The sequence below is a fragment of the Schistocerca americana genome, chromosome 1, assembly GCF_021461395.2.
Source record: "Schistocerca americana isolate TAMUIC-IGC-003095 chromosome 1, iqSchAmer2.1, whole genome shotgun sequence".
Lineage (NCBI taxonomy): Eukaryota > Metazoa > Arthropoda > Insecta > Orthoptera > Acrididae > Schistocerca > Schistocerca americana.
Window position 1 is genome coordinate 600,618,419 of NC_060119.1, and position 18,123 is coordinate 600,636,541.

General features: G+C 41.5%; 1 protein-coding gene across 2 annotated transcripts in view; it reads left to right on the top strand.

Moving 5' to 3' along the window:
• LOC124607035 (leucine-rich repeat-containing protein 4-like) overlaps nucleotides 1-18,123 on the top strand; it is a 1,293,164-nt gene that overhangs the window by 1,251,675 nt on the left and 23,366 nt on the right. For both annotated transcript variants that reach the window (XM_047139208.1, XM_047139217.1), the window contains one exon: nucleotides 13,942-14,268. In XM_047139208.1, coding sequence (XP_046995164.1) covers nucleotides 13,942-14,268 — 327 coding nt within the window. The remainder of the gene's footprint in view (nucleotides 1-13,941; nucleotides 14,269-18,123) is intronic.

The window sequence follows — 18,123 nt, forward strand, 5'->3', positions numbered from 1 at the left end:
ATCGATTTTTCGAATGTGGGTTGATACCGAAACGAAGTACTTTGCAATTAGAGGCAGGGCCCGTGCTGGAGAACTGGAGCGCCGGCGGTGCTGGCTCCATATTTCCTGGGCCAGCCACCAGGCCGCCAGCCAGGCTGCGGTGACGTCGGGCTCGCCGTGACCTCTCCGTGCGCCCCCGGCAGCGCCTGCACTTAGGCGCCGCCATTTATATTCATTAAGTCCTAATTTAAACTTATGGCCGAACCGAGCACCCAACCCCCAGCCCCTCCCACCTCTCCACACCCATCCGCTGCACCCTTTGATTCCGTTGCAAAATAATTTCCGCGCGGCGGATTTTGCGAATAGAGCGAAACTTTAGCGGCGCTGTGGTCAGCGAGCGCGGCCGCGCAGTATTTCATTCCTGGTGCTTGGAGTAAAATTCGGGCATTTTCAGCACTTCCATGTATGCACATTTACTCTTATTTGTCCTTGCCCTAACGCGGGAAACTGTGGGCTTGTTCCGTAGTTCTCACTAGTTGTTTCGCATAACATAGATTCAGAAATTTTTGCGAGTTAAGTACGTTTTAGCAACAATCTTCTAGACATACGAAATTGTGCTGTACATTCATGCTACTTTCTCAGCTACACATTATTTTTTATATAAAAGGAAGAAATCAGGCAGAGAATAGTTTTGTACCTTGAGGATAGTGTACTTAGGATCACACGACGTCTGAAACATCCCCTTAAAAATTTATAAATGACTGTGCTGATAAACCTCTTATGTTATTTGATTTTCAAACAGCTGAGCAAAACTGAACGTACTCAGACAATTCTCTCTTTACTTATTCAGATCGACACTAAACTGACACACAATATTTTTAGCCCAACGCAATCTGACTTTCAATAACCCCTACAAAAGAATGTCCCTGACTAACAATAACCTATACGTTTCATGAATCACTTACCTCACGAAAATGTTCGTGACTCGAACTACTGCAATACAGCGAGCGCCAATACTGCCAGCTAAATAAAAGATTCTAACTACTGAAGGCACTAACTACTGATAGGCATAGTTAGCAAATGAAAGATTTTGATAGAGAGCAAACACTGTATTTACCTTAACAGTGTTCAAAAGTCATATATATATATATCAGTTCATGACATCCAGTCTTACAAATTTCGTTTTTCTGACGGGCACACGTTCAGATCGTCCGCCATCTCACTCCCCAAATCCACCACTGCTGGCGGCTCACCTCCAACTGCCAACGCTACGCGCTGTTCACATCCAACTGCCCAACAAAACAATAGGAAATATTCCAACAATGCAAATCAGCCACAGACTGCACATAGCACAGTCAGTGATTTTCATACAGAGCACTACGTGGCGTTACCAACACAAAAACCTAAACAGCCTACTTATACGTCTTTTCCTCGATACTTCAGTTTAATGTCTGGGTTTACATCTATTCGGAAAGTATGGTCCGATCGGGTGCGAAATGGTAACCACGGTGAAAATTCGATAAAGCTTCGCACCGATGTGTTGGGCGGTATCTCTAGTACGCCCTTCGGCAGCGTCACGTCGCTCTTTTTAGCTCTGAGCGCACGTGCAGCACGTAAAGATGTGCAGGACCCTAGTGGAGGAAAAGGAGATGAGTGTTCAACGTCCCGTCGACAACGAGGTCATTAGAGACTGAACACAGCTCGGATTAGAAGAGGATAGGGAAGGAAATCTGCCGTGATTTTTCAGACAAACCATCCCTGAACTTGCCTGAAGCGACTTAGGGAAATCACGGATAGCCTAAGTCAGGATGGTCGGACGCAGGTCCTCCATAATGCGCATCTTGTGTGCTAACCAGTGCGTCATCTCACTCGGTCATTAAGAGCAGTGTCTCCAGCCAAGTATGAGGGCATGGTGAGAAATTTCGTCTGATATTGTGCAGCTCACATAACATAACTGTCACGCGTTTCGTTCTTCATGACATTTCTCGGCCGCATTCAGCAAGGCAATGAAGATGCTCCTGCAGCGTTTTTGGTGGGAGGTGTTTGATCTCCCACAGTACACCCGGTAATTGGCTCCCCCTGAGTTTCATCTTCGCTCCCATCAATCGCTGGTTACGAAAACAGTATTTTGGCATACACAACGAGAAGTAGAGCAGTGTAGAGAATTTTGGCGGAAAGCGCAGGCGGCTGCCTTCTAAGACGTGTGTATTGGAAAGTTGGTACAACGCTACGACTTATCTCTAAATCAAAGTCTCGACTACTTAGAGATGTTGCTGAAAGCTGTAGTTAACTGTTGCAAATAAAACATTTCTGAATTTCACAGTTGTTCACAGTTGTGGCCATTTCGCGACCGATCGGTCTTTCTGAATAGCTCTCGTAGAATCACTTGAATGAAAGCTCACCAAAGACTGCCATAAGCAGTTTCCGCCATTTAATCTTGCTTTTGAGGTTGTATTTTGAGAGGAATTTTATAAACATTTCACTTCTACACATTTAAGTGCTGTACAATAAAAATATTTGAGATATATTGTTAATTCTGCTGTCATAAATTTTGATTTCAAGTGAAATGCTTTATGTTTTTAGAACTGTATATATTTAGCATGTGAACAGTTAAGTCATACTTTGTCGATCGTTCACGATCTTGCAACTTGAAACAGAAGAAGGTTTTTTCCTGTAAAACTTGTGATACTCTCAAATGAATCGAGTGTCTTTAATGTCTTAACGGTTTTACCCGTCTTGAAACGAGAAATTTGTATTAGTTTCCAGTAGCTTCAATTTCAAATGTATTTATCTTGTAACTGGTTTTTAATTGTACTTCTGCTTAATTTGATTTCACTTACTGTTTATTGGTGTGTAGTAGAGTAATAATTTAGCAAGTAAAACATTAAATATTGTACTACCATGATTGTCTCGATTGCAACACTATTAAATTTCAATCTAATATTTATTCCTAGGTTGTTGTTCCTTGGAATGTGATTTTTTGTGTAGAAATCTTAATTTTTCGGAGTAAGTTTTGTAATTTCAAAAAAGGGCAAGAACGTGTATGTCATCATTTAAAAATGGAATAAGAAAATATGTTAATGTTCTGTTAGGGGACCAGGTACAGGCAAAAGTTTTAAGACTGTACCAAGGTAAAACTCTGCCCTGCTGCATATGAAAGGCATGAGTTCCACGCTTTATCGCCCGTAATACTGTTATTCGGTGTGTATTCCAGTTTTGTACAACTTAAAAATAAAAAAAATTATCAGAGTGCTTCATTTGACGTATTTCGCGAGAGATATTCAATTTGAAGGCAGCAGGATATACTGATTAGTGATTTCCACGAATAGATTTTCTAATTACAGAAACCCTGATAATGTGGCACCTGTCAAACAAAACCATACTATTGATATCGAAGCTTTACGCGGCTGCATCCTTATATAAAATCTTTTCGGTATCGATCTTTCGAAGATGATGAACATCGTCAGCAAGCGACTGTCTGAGTGGAGGATAGGATTTCACATTTTTATACTGGCGATCAAGCTTGTTATTGTTCGGGTGACGTCTCTCAGAATTTTAACTGCTATTGGCGGAGTGATGTCGCGTGGAAGGCAGTTTTTGCATGACCAGGTGTCGGAATTCAATAAGGAGGCCCCATTGGGATGGAAACCCTAGAAGATATTTGTTATGTGTCGGAATTCAATAAGGAGGCCCCATTGGGATGGAAACCCTAGAAGATATTTGTTATGGTTATATCTTATTAAATCAAATTATATTCCATGTGAGCCAAAGGAGGCGTGACTTAACCGATATAACTGCCACACCTCTGCTGTTTACAACGTAGATGTGTGCTCAACGTGTGACCTACCATTTGGTATTTCCTCAGACCTCACATTTCCGTGCCTTAAATGTAAGATACCCTTGAGTTTCTTTTTCACTTTTTATTTTATTTTGTCGAAATTGGACTGTTATTTTATGTCCAAAGACTGTTTTTAAAAGTTTATTAGGTCATTTTCTTGTCTGCCTGTTTCGTAATAACTTTCGAATTGATTTTAAACTTAGCTCGTGATCAGTCAGTAACTTAAAATTTTAACATAGCTCGGAAGTCGGTGACACAGTATTAAGTTACTTTCCTGTCTGATTCTCGTAGCTCACATAGGTGTGGGGTACAAGGGGTTGGTGTTGCCTGACATCTCGGCTTCCCTGCAGGTCCAGCATGCTGTGCAAGTAGTATCGGAGTGTGTTCCAGATGGTATGCATGACGTTTGATGATGGCTGCTAAACGACACTGCTACATCCTGAAGCTGTAGTATCGCCTCTGTAGCACTCACCTCGTTGCACACCAGGACCATTTCCACCCTGCCAGACACTATTGCTTGTGGTCAAACTGTAAGGCTACCTGCACCTTGACTCTGCCTTCAGTTGTGTGTTCATAGACTTCTTATATCGTTCTCACTACACACTGTAGGTTTTATTCTTAGATTTCGCTATACCTTCGATTTTTACGCTTGGATTGTTCCTTTGAACTTTGTTGTTCTGCTATACCATCTCTGTTGTCCACTGTCATCTGATTGAGGCCTTCCTGTCGTCGCCTGGTCAACCATTGTGGTTGGCCCTTGGTCCATTAGCCTGTGTCTGCTGGTTCTTTGAGTTGTTCCTAATCCTTGTCAACAGCATTTTTTCAGGACTAAAAACTACAAAACAATTATTTAAATAAGAACTAATTAGAAATATAACACTGTTTTAAATTAGACTAATACGTATAAAATGATTTCTCCTAGCCACATGCAGATAGTCTTGAAAATTTGTAATTCTGAGTTTTTAATAGCTGAAAGGACAAGATGTATAACGAAATACGTGGGGCAAATAACCGATGTATTGTCTGTTGCATGTGCCCACGCTTTTCATTATAAAGCTTGTAAGTATTTTCATAGCTATGAAAAATTCACCACCACAAATTTTTAGAATTATCTGTGTGGGGTCAGATGTCTGTAAGGGCCTATGAGAAACTGTTTTATACTCTTTACTCAGTTTTAAAACCGTATTATTCTAAAAATTAATTATTCTTTAAATAATTTTTATCGTAAAAGATTGTCTGATGATCTACTGACAGAAAGCGCTAACAACATTATCATTAAATAAACCTCGATTCAGCCTTTTTTTTCACAACAAAGATATAGCAGTCACTGCAATTCCATAGACCACACTATATCTAAAATTATAGCTCGTGTTTTAATTATTCTGACTGAAAAATTCATTCTTGGAACTGTTCCTTGTTATCTCCTCCCAACGATGGGCGACTGTACAGCAAGGATTGCTGTGTAGCCTCTGCAGTAATTGGAAAGCGGGACAATCGTGCCAGATGATTGATATATTGATTGAGGCTGAAGAATGTACTTCAGCTGAACTCAGTCATTAAGGGCAATGATCGAGAAAACGCAAAAGAAAATGGAGATGCTTTGTATGACTTCTCATTATAGATGTTAAGTTTAATGTCATTTCGAATGCTCCACAATTTAGGCTCGATCTTTCTTTTTTGTTTTGTTTTGACTGCTTTAATGTTGCCCGACACGACTTGACCTCCTGTGCGAATCTCTGCGTCACAGAATTAGATGTCTAGCTGTGATAAACTAGTAGGATCCCTTTGTCCAGAAATGCCCTCTTCTCTTGTGCTAGTTACTTTTTTACTTCCTACTTGCTTTTTCCGTCACACATTATTTTGATTCCAAAATCTCGTTTCTGATACTCCTTATCGCTTTACTCTTACTTGTTTTACCCTCAATTCGTATTCTGTGCTCACTAAACTTAATTCCATTGAGTACGTCCTATAATTCTACTTCGATCTCAATGAAGAAGCAATGTCATCAGCGTACCTTATCAGTAACATATTTTGACCGTAAATTTCAGTTCCACCCTCGAACTCAATATGACTGCACTATTACAGTGCATATTTTCGTCGGATTTCTATGGAGTGATGACATAGTTGTGGCGTCACGAATTACGAATCGTGCACCCTCGTTATGTTACAAGGCTGCGAAGGCTTCAAACAGATGCAGGAAGAACTGTGCTTACAAAAGTTGAGCTCGCATTGTTCGAGCCCTGAGGGTCGGTTCACTTTGTGTGTGTGTGTGTGTGTGCGTGTGTGTGTGGAGACAGGGACGGGTGCTCACAAATGACCACTACGTTTTTCGCCTCATGAAGCGAGCCAACCTCCCAGCGACCGTTTGTGCCATCTTCCAGAGTCTCCAGACGTCACGGCGAACGAAGCCTCTCGCTGTAGTAGCAGGACTTTATGGCGGAGGGGGGCGTGGGCCGTCCAGCCAGCGTTTTATTGTGGCTGTGGAGCGGCCCGTAAAACAGCCGGTGCGCGAACACTAAGGAGCGCTAGGCGTCTGTCTGTCTGCGCCGTCCCTCCCTGCAGCTCTTCGGCTCGGCTTCCCTTTGAGCTGCGACACCGTCCGTTGGCTGGAGAGTCGTCTGAAACGAACGGTCCAGCAACCGGCAACTAGTGGCCTCGTGTTGCTTAGCGCCTGTCAGCCGCTCCTTACAACGGTTTAACGCTGTAGCATCTACAACTCCTGGTGGACACTCATCACAAGACGTTACAAACGTGGTCTCAATCCATTTTCTATTTCACTATCTTTTATAAGTACTCCAGAAAACAATATTCACTGTCAGGACACAGCCGGATATAGAGTAATTAAAAGTGTAAACAGATAATCGAAGAGTAATCAAACGTTAACACAATCGAAGAGAAACTGAGGGCATAACATTATAAAAAATATGATACGAGCAAAACCTAGTAGAACAAAGAGATATATGTGAAGGGGACATTAGCAGAAATGGAAGTGGCTTTAAAACCAAAGAAAGACGAAAAGGCAAATGGCATTAAATGCGAGTTTTTAAAATACGGCGGAATTCTCCGTAAACTAAGATTTTTACATTTCCGTACTTTAAGCTGGGAGAAAGCGAGAATATATTAAATCTTGTCAGCAGCTGTTATGCACTCAATTTTTGAGAAAGGGGATGGAAAAAGATATTATAATTCTAAGGCGATGGGCATTTCAACAGCTGGATATAAAGAATTTTCAAAAATTTTAACTCTAAGGTTAAGACAAATAGGAGGGACATTTTTATCAAAGACCAAAGTGGATTTAGATCTAGGTAATCAAAAATGGATATTATATTCACTTTTAATATGATAAGTAAAATAAGAGACTTAAATAATGAGATACACATACCTTCCATCGGCTATGTCTAGGAGTTTGACAGATTAAACAGGAGAAAACTAGTTAGCACGGGAAGAAAATGGAATGCCTTTGATTCCGGGATAATTGATATTGGCAATAAAAAACTTATAAAACAGAACTAGATTTGTAATACATACAGGGTCCAAAATAAGAAAGAATGGAATTACAAAGAACCAAAAGGTTAAACAAGGCTGCAGTCTTTCCCCACTTTTGTTCAGTGTATACATAAATCGAATCATTAAAAAGTGGATAGAGGAAACAAAAAACGAAGAAGGAATACAACTATGTAAGAACCAATATATAAAAACGTAGATGTACATTGATGGCTAGATATAATAGCCACTTCAGAAGAAGAATTACATTCAAATACTTTTAAATTAAACCAAATTGGTCACAATTACAATTTAAAAATATCTATTGAAAAGAGAAAAGTAATGATACTCCGAGGAAACCGTAATAAAGATATAAAGAATAAAATAGCAAATCTCGCGGCGTATATGGAACAATGAAGAGAACGTTAAAGAAAAAGACAACTACGGAAACTGAAATGAATTCCTGTATAACACTAGCTGTTCCATTTCTACGTTATAGACCTGAGGTATGGATACCAAACGAGGAAGACATAAAACGGACACTATGGTCAGAAATGAAATTCCCCAGGTCAGTTAAATGATGTAACGTAGAAGACAGATAAAGTATATGGAGATATTAGAAATGAACTTAAAATACTTGCAATAACAGAAAAAATCGACGCATAGAGCATGAGCGGCAGGAACACCAAAACACAACAAGGCAGGTATCCTAAAAAGTTTTGTAATATATACCCGAAGTTGTAAGGAAATTAGGTCAGCGTGGGAGATGATGAAGCTGACAAGCAAAAGTCCGAACAAGTTCCTCGAAAATTGTATGGGAAGACAGAGGTAAAAATGCGTGCAACAAGTGTGCGTGTGTGTGTGTGTGTGTGTGTGTGTGTGTGTGTGTGTGTGTGTGTGTGAGAGAGAGAGAGAGAGAGAGAGAGAGAGAGAGAGAGAGAGTGCTACTCATAGATAAAGGGCTTGGCACCAGAGAAGGAACCATGGAGGCATGAAAGTAGGTAGAAAACTTGTGACATAAGGAAATAGAGAGTGGAGGATAGGAGGGAGAAGGAATTGAAAGACAGAGTCATTTTAGGCACAACAAGGGTTGGGCCAGACGAGACAGCCAATCGGACTTTCTGTTCTTGGAATGCGGCACCTTAACCGACTTACAGAAAATACGAGAAATCTAAATCAGGCTGAGATTTGATTTCCTTTCTTTCTTGCCTCCTTAGTAACGATTGTGATACCTCTCTCAGTACTTAGTAGGGGGTAGGTGGAGGCATTTTGTGATGGCAATTTATAATTTGATTTCATTGGCCCCTACTAGCAAATCAGGGAGAAGCTATCCTACTATGATGGAGCACATTACCGATTTTTCTTACTGCTCGGACTGGCTCTGAGAATATAACACATTATGAACTGATGAAGCGGCAGTAACTGTCTGTGTTGCGGACACCAAATTTACTGTATGTTTCAATTACATTAGCCGCATTTGGACACTGGGACTCGAACCCGAATCTCTCGCTTAACACGAGCGGTCGCTTCAACCGCTTCATATAGAGTATGTAATAACAGCTAGCTGTGCTTGACGATGCTAGTCAGTAGACACATTTTATGTATTCCAGTTGTAAGTACACTGAATGCGCTGGAGCATGCTACCAGTCGTGCAGAGAAAGCAGAACGTCACAGGACACATCGTACGGGTCCGAGCAAAGGGAGGGACCCCCCCCCCCCCCCCTCCGCCCCTCTCGCAGTCGCCAAGCCCTGTCAACTACAGCGGCTGATTACCTCTACTACATTGTGCAACAGGCGAGAAGGGATCCACATCAAACAGCGGGTGCAACTGCAACCTCATTTAGCAGGAATGCACCGTTTGCAATGGTGCCAAGAGCATAGCGACTGGACCAGCGAGGAGTCGGATCGCTACTCGGATGAGAACCAATTCAGGCTGAATAGTTTTGTTCATGGTGTGGGGAGGCATAATGTTTCACGATCACACTGACCTACAAATCTTTACACTTTGAGCACTCACCAGTCAACGTTATTGTGATTCTGTACTCCATCCCACATGCACATGTCAAAGGTGCATTTTGGCCAGTATTGTGGATGACAGTATGCGACCGCACAGAACTGTGCAGGTGGAGGAGCTTTTGGAATGAGAGGATGTGAGGGGAGTGCTCTGGCCATTTCCCTGACTAAACTCCCATCGAGCGCATGTGGGATGCGTCGGGGAGACGTTTTGTAGCACGTCCTCATGCACCAACGAACGTACAGCGGCTGGTGCAGGAATCTAACACTGTGCCATAAGAACTCCTTACCAACCTTGAGTCAAGCATGAGATCACACGGTAGAGCATGCATTGCGGTTTGTGGTAATCACATTCCCTATTAAGAACCATGTTCCTCTTTTTGTAATGTTCAGGGTACCATCGTAATAGCTGAGACTTCAGTGTAATTACTGTCTTTGAATAAAAGTGCCATTTATGTTCGTCTCGTTTCGTAGTAGAGTTACGTTCTGTACTATATTGTTGCACAAGTTACTTTCGTCGTTAAATTTTGCACACAAATATACTATGGAAGAGATCTGAATATGCTTTAAAATGTGTCGATTAAAATGTTATGTCAAGATCGCTATAACTCCTATATTTATTACTAGTTTCAACTTACTGAGGAGCCATCTTCAGTTCTAAAATACAGAAAAAGTCTTAAAAGGGGTGAATAGTAGTAGCACACATTTTATATTTAAACTTACAGTACATACAAATAAAAATTATTACTTAATTCAATGTGTATCAGCCACCACGCATTACATATCGTCATTATCTGTTGAGCTCAATATCTCTTGTTGTCATGAACGCACTGAAAATAACTTTATATATCATGAAAAAAAGTAAAGACATACAAAGTACATTTTGTAACTAGTATAAAGCTATAATAATTTATAACATTAGCTCAAAACGTCTTCAGTGATCTCATTTCCACACTTGTGTTTAAACGCTAGGAGATTCATAGTTGTAACCATCATACGTCCGATGTGTGGATCAAAATATGCCATATCCCTAAAAACGCTAGCTACAGGAACAGTGAGGTAGCTTTATACCACTTGTCAAATGCACTTGGCATGTCTATATTTTTGTCACGATTTGCTAAAATTTTTCAGTGTGTATACGGCAGCAAGAGCGATGCAGCTCTACACATTATGACGATGTGTAATGCCTGTTGCGTAATACACGCTGAATTAAGTAATAATTTTTATTGGTATGTATCACAGAATGTAAGTGTAAAGGTAAAATTTGTGATAATATTGTTCCCCTCTTTTTTGTACTTTTCTATGCATTAGATTTGAAGATAGCTCGTCAATGAGCTAAAACTAATAATCAATAAAGGTGCTTTAACGATGTTGACATAGGATTTTTTTATCCACATCTCTTAACACAACAGATAGTCTGTCTTCCGATTTAACAACATCAAATAAAATTGTGAATTTAGTTTGTTGAGACATGAGACCCATATCAAGAAAAATAAAAAGTATCATTCCGACGAGGACTCTGCAGTAATTTTCACATATGCACAGTATGAAAGGCCACCCACTTTCCTTGTGTCGGAGTAATTTGACTGCCACTCTGGCTAAACCGTACTGTTTGCGAAGTATCGGGATTCAAATTACCTACTTCTGTGTCATTATGACGTAAATGAACGATTTAGTGTTTGGCACTCTATTATAGCCACAACTATTACGTAATGCAAGAGCAGCAGCGTAAATCGCACGTATGTATTGTCCTACAGCTAACTTGATAAGAAGAACATCGGAGGTAACATGCTGATTACCGTCCTTGTATACGAGTGGAATTCCAGTCCACTGGTCAGGGCAGAGAGAGCTAATCGGTTGGCAACGATTTCGAACTCCCCGTCATCGTTATGCAGTGTTTGTTCAAGTCCGTTTGCACTTTGCTTAATTGAAGATAGTTTCAACGATGATTTTTTTATAAACACCTTGATGTATGCAAACAAACGCAGGCTTCACATCCGTGTAATTCGGAACGTTGCCGGGAGGGGGTGGGTACAGAAAATAGGGAGTGATGGAAATATGAACTACTGGAACCTGCATCCAATCTCTCGCAAATTACCCGCCTACCAAATTAAGTTTGAAAAAGATACGCTGCAATTATTACACGCTGAATTCTGGTACGGCTGGCTTAACCGAATCTACACCCCTGATGGAATTACTTTCAGCGTTATCGTCGAGCCAAACAAAGGATTTATTGGGTTAGAAAGCTATATTTGTTTTATTAATATAGGCGTCGCACAATCAGCACTGTCTGTTTCACGAGGCCTTTTAAAATCGGAGATTCTGTAGGATGAGCGATTAACTCGAGATTTCACTGTTATAAAAAACTGAAAAAAAACAGTGTCCCACGTTTACTATCTGCGGGAGCACGACGTGTTTTGTTATCATAACTTTATCGACGTTCATCATTCCAAGGGCTACACATAATTGTATGTTTTATTGTACGTTATCCAAGTTATGATTGCATTTTTTTCCGAAACTTTCCTCTGTTACAGATTACTTTAAAATTTAGCCCGTGGTGTTTCAGATTTTTCATCTTCGATTAATTTTAACTCAGGCGAACCGTTCATCAGGAATAAGTAAAGAAATCCTATGAGACGACACTCAGAGGCTAGTAAGAGATTCACTTTCCTTTCAGAAAATGCTTTACTAAAGTGCGTGAGTGTCGTAAAAAAAAAGTCGTATAGAAATAACCCAATGTTTCGCTTCAGTTATTTATCAACAAAAATGAATAAAGATTACTTTTTGCATCAAACCGCAAACCATTACGTTAATATACCGATTTGAGACTAGCAGCGCCGTCTGGGGCGCCTTGTCACTGTTCGCGAGGCTTCCCCCGTCGGAAGTTCGAGTCCTCCCTCCGGCGTGTGTGTACTTGTTGTACTTAGCGTAAGTTAGTTTAAGTTAGATTAAGTTGTGTGTAAGCCTAGGGACCGATGTCCTCAGCAATTTGGTCCCTTAGGAACTTACCACCCACCACTTCCACACCGCCACCACCACCACCACTACCACCTTGTGAGAACAGTGAAAATTATATTAAATAGCTGAAGGCAGAACTCACGTCATCATAAATCACTGTTTACAAAGTGATGCCGCACTGCACGTTTCACGAGTTATTGTGAGTGATATTTCATCAAGGGAAGAAATATACGTAGAAATCTGTCCACTACAAATGGATTTTCGCCCATAGTTACGTCTTAGGAATTTGGGCCAAATTCTTATCAAATTGTGGATAATCGTGAATTTTGTCAGACGTTGATTAAATTATCTAATAAGGTTATCAGAGAATGAATATACAGTTTTTATATGAAGGAAAACTTCTCCTTTTTACACATATAACTTATACTGCTAAATAAGGACTCCAGAAATGATATTCGTACACGCGGCTGAACGTAAGAGGATAAATTTTTTAATGGCGTTAATACTTGTGACTCACTTTTACTGAGATATAGCCACAGTTACTATTTAGTTCCATTAAGGTATCCCTCTTTAACGGAATTCGAGATGTCTGCACAAAGAAAATGCAGTGACAAAACTTGAGCTCTGAAGTTGTCGCTGTAGATAGGCTGTTCTTCCACTTCGTGTGAGGAACAAGGTCATCGTGTCCAAGTCCGAGTCGAGGTGGAAAGAAAGCTGTGTGGTAGACAGCAATTTACAGCGATAACCACTTATCTCGTTATACACTATCCTTCAAAAAAGTTTTGAGACTGATTTTATTCCTCTCGTGTAAGGGACGCCAGTGCAGAAGCTATCGTGGTAGGTTGAAATAACAGCTGTAAACAACAGATGTGCATTCGATCAATCAATTATGAGCGGGCTGTGGTAAGAAGTGGTCATGCGACTGCAGTGTGTCAGCGCTGTTGTGTCTCTAATCGCAACGTAGCTACATCTCTAGAGTGTTCAAGTCGTTCTTCAGAACGTTTCGAAGAAGAGAAAAAAATTCGTCGCGCGTCCTTGACTTCCGAAAAAGCAAAACGACGACTCGTGGAAAATTTCCGCGACTTGATTTAAATGCAAAAGGCGAACAGTTCTTTTATAAAAAAAATCGTTGTGAGTGACAATACTTGGTGTGAACACTGCGAACCTGCTACAAATAGAAAAAGCGCAGAACTCACATGAAGGATCAGCGGTTTGACAGCGTAATATGCCTGGCTATGTACTGAAGTTGGGGGAGACATACCTGAATTGATAAGTAGACCATCCTAAAGCTTCTCTATCTCTTTTTTGGATAATACAGTCATGAAATTTTTTGGGCTGATGGGCTGGTAAGTACTCCATGACAAAATGCTTGTTCTAAATTAAAAACTCAGTCTCAAATTTACGTATATATCAAATAACGAAATAATGAAGACTATATTCTTTAATTTAAGAAGTTTTCGATTCCCTGCAGACTTTTTAGTGTGTCCAGAAGCCAACGACGAAGTTTAAAAATTATCCTAACTACAGGCATAGTGTAGATGTTATTCTTCATGCTTCTCCGAATTTAGAAGGACTGAACGGTGGTTGGAATGCACACATACCAAAGTAATTGCCAGCTTCTGCATGCATAATAGGTCAGCATTTACATTATATTCCCGTTGATGCCGCAGGGCCTGACGCAGCTGCGGCGACTGGAGGTGGTGGCGGCGCCGCGGCTGGAGCGCGTGTGCGCGGGCGCACTGTCGGCCAACCTCAACCTGGAGTCGGTGACGCTGAGCAGCAACAAGAAGCTGCAGGCGCTGGAGGCGGGCGCGCTCGCCGGGCTGCCTAAGCTGCAGGAGCTGGTGCTGCGCGACAACGCGCTCGTCGCGCTGCCCGAGGCGCTCATGGCAGCCTGGCCGCAGCTGCGCCGCCTAGACCTGTCCGACAACCCGCTGCACTGCCACTGCTCGCTGCTCTGGCTACGCGACGTGCTCGCCACCAGCAATGCCTCACAGGTAAACTATTTTTTTTCTTTATTGTGATTTCATTCCCCTGCCCCATATGGGCAGGGGAGGGCTGTCAGCGGCACAATCCGCCGCTCTTCAGCCGAGTGACATAACAACTTAAAATAAGAATAAAATGTTACATACATAAGGCGATAAATGGGAACTTAAAACAGAATAATGGGAGAAAATGGAGGTAAAAAATAGACTGACACGGAGACGTTCATGGAGGACAGTAAAAAAAAGTCACCAGAAAGTTAAAAAAACACAGTTGGCGATTCTTCAAAACTCAGACAAGACACTGAATGGACATGCACAGGTTAAAAGTCGGCCACAGTAGTAAAAACACTCCGGAACAACACACTTAAAACCCACTTGTCACTCACACGACGAAGAATAAAACTGCCAGGTGGGACCTGCCGAGGGAAAGGTCAGAGAGTATGGAAAAGGAGGGGGGAGCAAGGGGCAGCAGGAGAAGCGGCCTGATGGAGAGAGTAGGGGCGTCAGCGGTTACATGGAGAGGCAGGGGACACGTTGGGTGGGAAATGAAGAGGGAAGACAGGGCAGGAGAGAGTGCAGAGACACTGAAAGGGGGCACAAGAGAGGATGGGGAGTAGAAGGGAGCAGCCGCTCAGGAGGAGAGAGTGGGAGGAGAGGGAGTCCTGAGGAGGATATAGGAAGATGGGGTTAGAGTTGGTAGGAAGGGTAGACGTCAGGGCGAAGCTCATCATCCGGGAGGGGTAGATGGTGGAATTTGTGTTGGGAAAGGAGATGAAGGGTGTGGAGATCGAGAGAAGGTGGGACACAACGGTAAAGGCGCGGCAACTGGTTGGGGGTGGAGAGGAAGGGAGACACCAGGGGGCCTCACAGGTAAACATTTACCTGCCGCTTTTGTACAGTCGTACGTTAATGTCCCTAACAAGTTCGTTTGCAATGCCATCATTCACAGTGAGTATATAAGTATTTGTTTGATATACTGGGTGATCAAAAAGTCAGTATAAGTTTGAAAACTTAATAAACCACGGAATAATGTAGATAGAGAGGTAAAAATTGACACACATGCTTGTAATAACATGGGTTTTACTAGAGCAAAAAAAAAAAAAAAAAAAAAACCAAAGTTCACAAAATGTCCGACAGATGGCGCTGAACAGCAAAACGTCAGTGACTGCGCATGGCAATCGTGTATAAAAGGAGCTGTAATGAGAGAGAGAATCAGAGGCGCCAGCCGTCGCAGCATGTTGACGTTACCTAAAAAGGCGCTTTTAGTGTAGCTGTATTATCAGAATGAGGAATGTGCTAATTCAGCATTACGATCCTATCGCCATAGGAAGGGAATTCGAATGGGTGATGGTCCGTTGACAAATGCAGCTGTGGCGAGAATGATTTAGAAGTTCGAAGCCAAGGATTGTTTAGGCGATAGACCCCGTAGTGGCCAAACGAGCACAAGACGTAATGCTGCTGAGACAGTTCAAGAAGAAATGGAGACTGTAGCGGGTTCGTCTATGCACGGGGAAATCAGCGCTCCTGCAGTCGCACGTCGCACCAGCATTCCATACACTACTGTTTGGTTGGCACTGAGGCATACCCTCCGATGCTATCCGTACAAAATCCATCGGTATCATGAACTGCTACCCGGCGATTTAGTGAAGCGGAGGGCATTTGCGGTGTGGGCGTTTCAAAAGATGGCAGAAGATGACGATTGGCTGAGTAACGTGTTGTGGACCGACGAAGCTCATTTCACGCTCCGATGGTCTGTCAACGCCCACAACTGCAGAATTTGGGCTACCAAAAATCCTAGAACTGTCGTGGAAACTCCATTGCATGACGAGAAAGTCACGGTATGGGTTGGATTTACTACATCTACCGTTATCGGGCCTTTTTTCTTCGAGGAAGTGTGTGGTTCTGGTTTTGTAACTGCTACCGTGACGGGTGAGAGGTACGCTGATAAGTTACAGAATCGCATCATCCCCAACCTGGCTGATAAACGCCTGCTGGAACGTACGATGTTTACGCAGGATGGCGCTCCACTCCCTATTGCTAGACGCGTGAAAGATCTCTTGCGCGCGTCGTTTGGTGATGATCGTGACCTCAGCCGCCATTTTCGTCATGCTTGGCCTCCCAGGTCCCCAGCTCTCAGTCTGTGCGATTATTCGCTTTGGGGTTACCTGAAGTCGCAAGTGTATCGTGATCGTCCGACATCTCTAGGGATGCTGAAAGACAACATCCGACGCCAATGCCTCACCATAACTCCGGACATGCTTTACAGTGCTGATCACAACATTATTCCTCGACTACAGCTATTGTTGAGGAATGATGGTGGACATATTGAGCATTTCCTGTAAAGGACATCATCTTTGCTTTGTCTTACTTTGTTATGCTAATTATTGCTATTCTGATCAGATGAAGCGCTATCTTTCGGACATTTTTTGAACTTTTGTATTTTTTTGGTTCTAATAAAACCCCATATCATTCCAATCATGTGTGTCAATTTGTACCTCTCTATCTACATTATTCTGTGATTTATTCAGTTTTCAGATTTATACTGACTTTTTGATCACCCGGTATTTAAACGCCTTTTCATTGCTGCAGTTATTTCATTTGTTCCACATGGATCTTACCCTTTGTATTAAGGCATCTTCAGTGGATTTAATGCAGAATAATACAGTTTTATTTTGTACGTCATACTAATATATTATAAAACAGTTCATTTCATATTTTTACATACATAAAGTCATACTTATTGTTTTTGCTTTTTCCACCTTAAATAGCCGTTCCCCCTCATCTGTTAATAGGTTGGATGTCGAACTGTCACTTCACTTATAAAAGATCAACAAATTACACACCATGATGTTCTTTGTTCCATAGCTCTCATACTTTATAAGCTAAGTCCTGTGGAACACGATAGCGTCTTGTACTAAATGTAGTTTTTCCACAAGAGAACTGTGAGTGAATTCTGTATTAACTGTGTATTGTCTTGGTGGCTCTTTTCTCACTTCTATATGTAAATGTTGCCAACCTAGCAAAGTACATAATGGAAACCTAATGACTATTAACTCCTGCTTTTTGAAACAGTGATTTCAACATATGTCCTGCGAGCTTGAAGTGTTGGGTTTTGTGAGTTTTCTGAAATTTGCTATTGGTCTCACCAGGATGTTTGAATTGTGGATTTTTGATCGGCAATGGAGGGCTGGAGTTTCGGGATTATTCTGAGACAGTTTCGTTTTTTCTGTGTTATCCAGTATCATGTCTACATTTTTTGCATTTTTTGTATGGAATCTGTTTGTTAGATTTGTTTTTAATTTGATAGAATTATTTCGTAAAGTGAGTTGTTATGTTTTATCAATTTATTGCCTTTGTCCATAAGTTATACTGTGTTTCCAAAGAATGCTTTTGAAGTAACAATAGTGTCAATGTGAAGTTTCTTACAAGGTTTACTGAGTTGTGTAGATCTGAGTTTGTGTTGTTTCTGTATTGTTGTGTTTTATGAACAATTCTTAGATTTGAATCATGTCATTTGTTAGGTTGGCGGCACTTACATGTACAAGTAAGAAATGAGACATCAAGTCAAAACACGGTTACAACAGAAATTACTCTCAGTTCTCATAAGAAAAAAACTATGGGTAAGTGCCAGACTAATTGTCGTTTTCCACAGCAGTTACCTTGTGAAATATGAAAACTAGAAAATAAAAGGCCGTGTGGTTCTAGGCGTCACAGTCTGGAACCGAGCGACCGCTACGGTCGCAGGTTCGAATGCTGCGTCGGGCATGGATGTGTGTGATGCCCTTAGGTTAGTTAGGTTTAATTAATTCTAAGTTCTAGGCGACTGATGACCTCAGAAGTTAAGTCGCATAGTGCTCAGAGCCATTT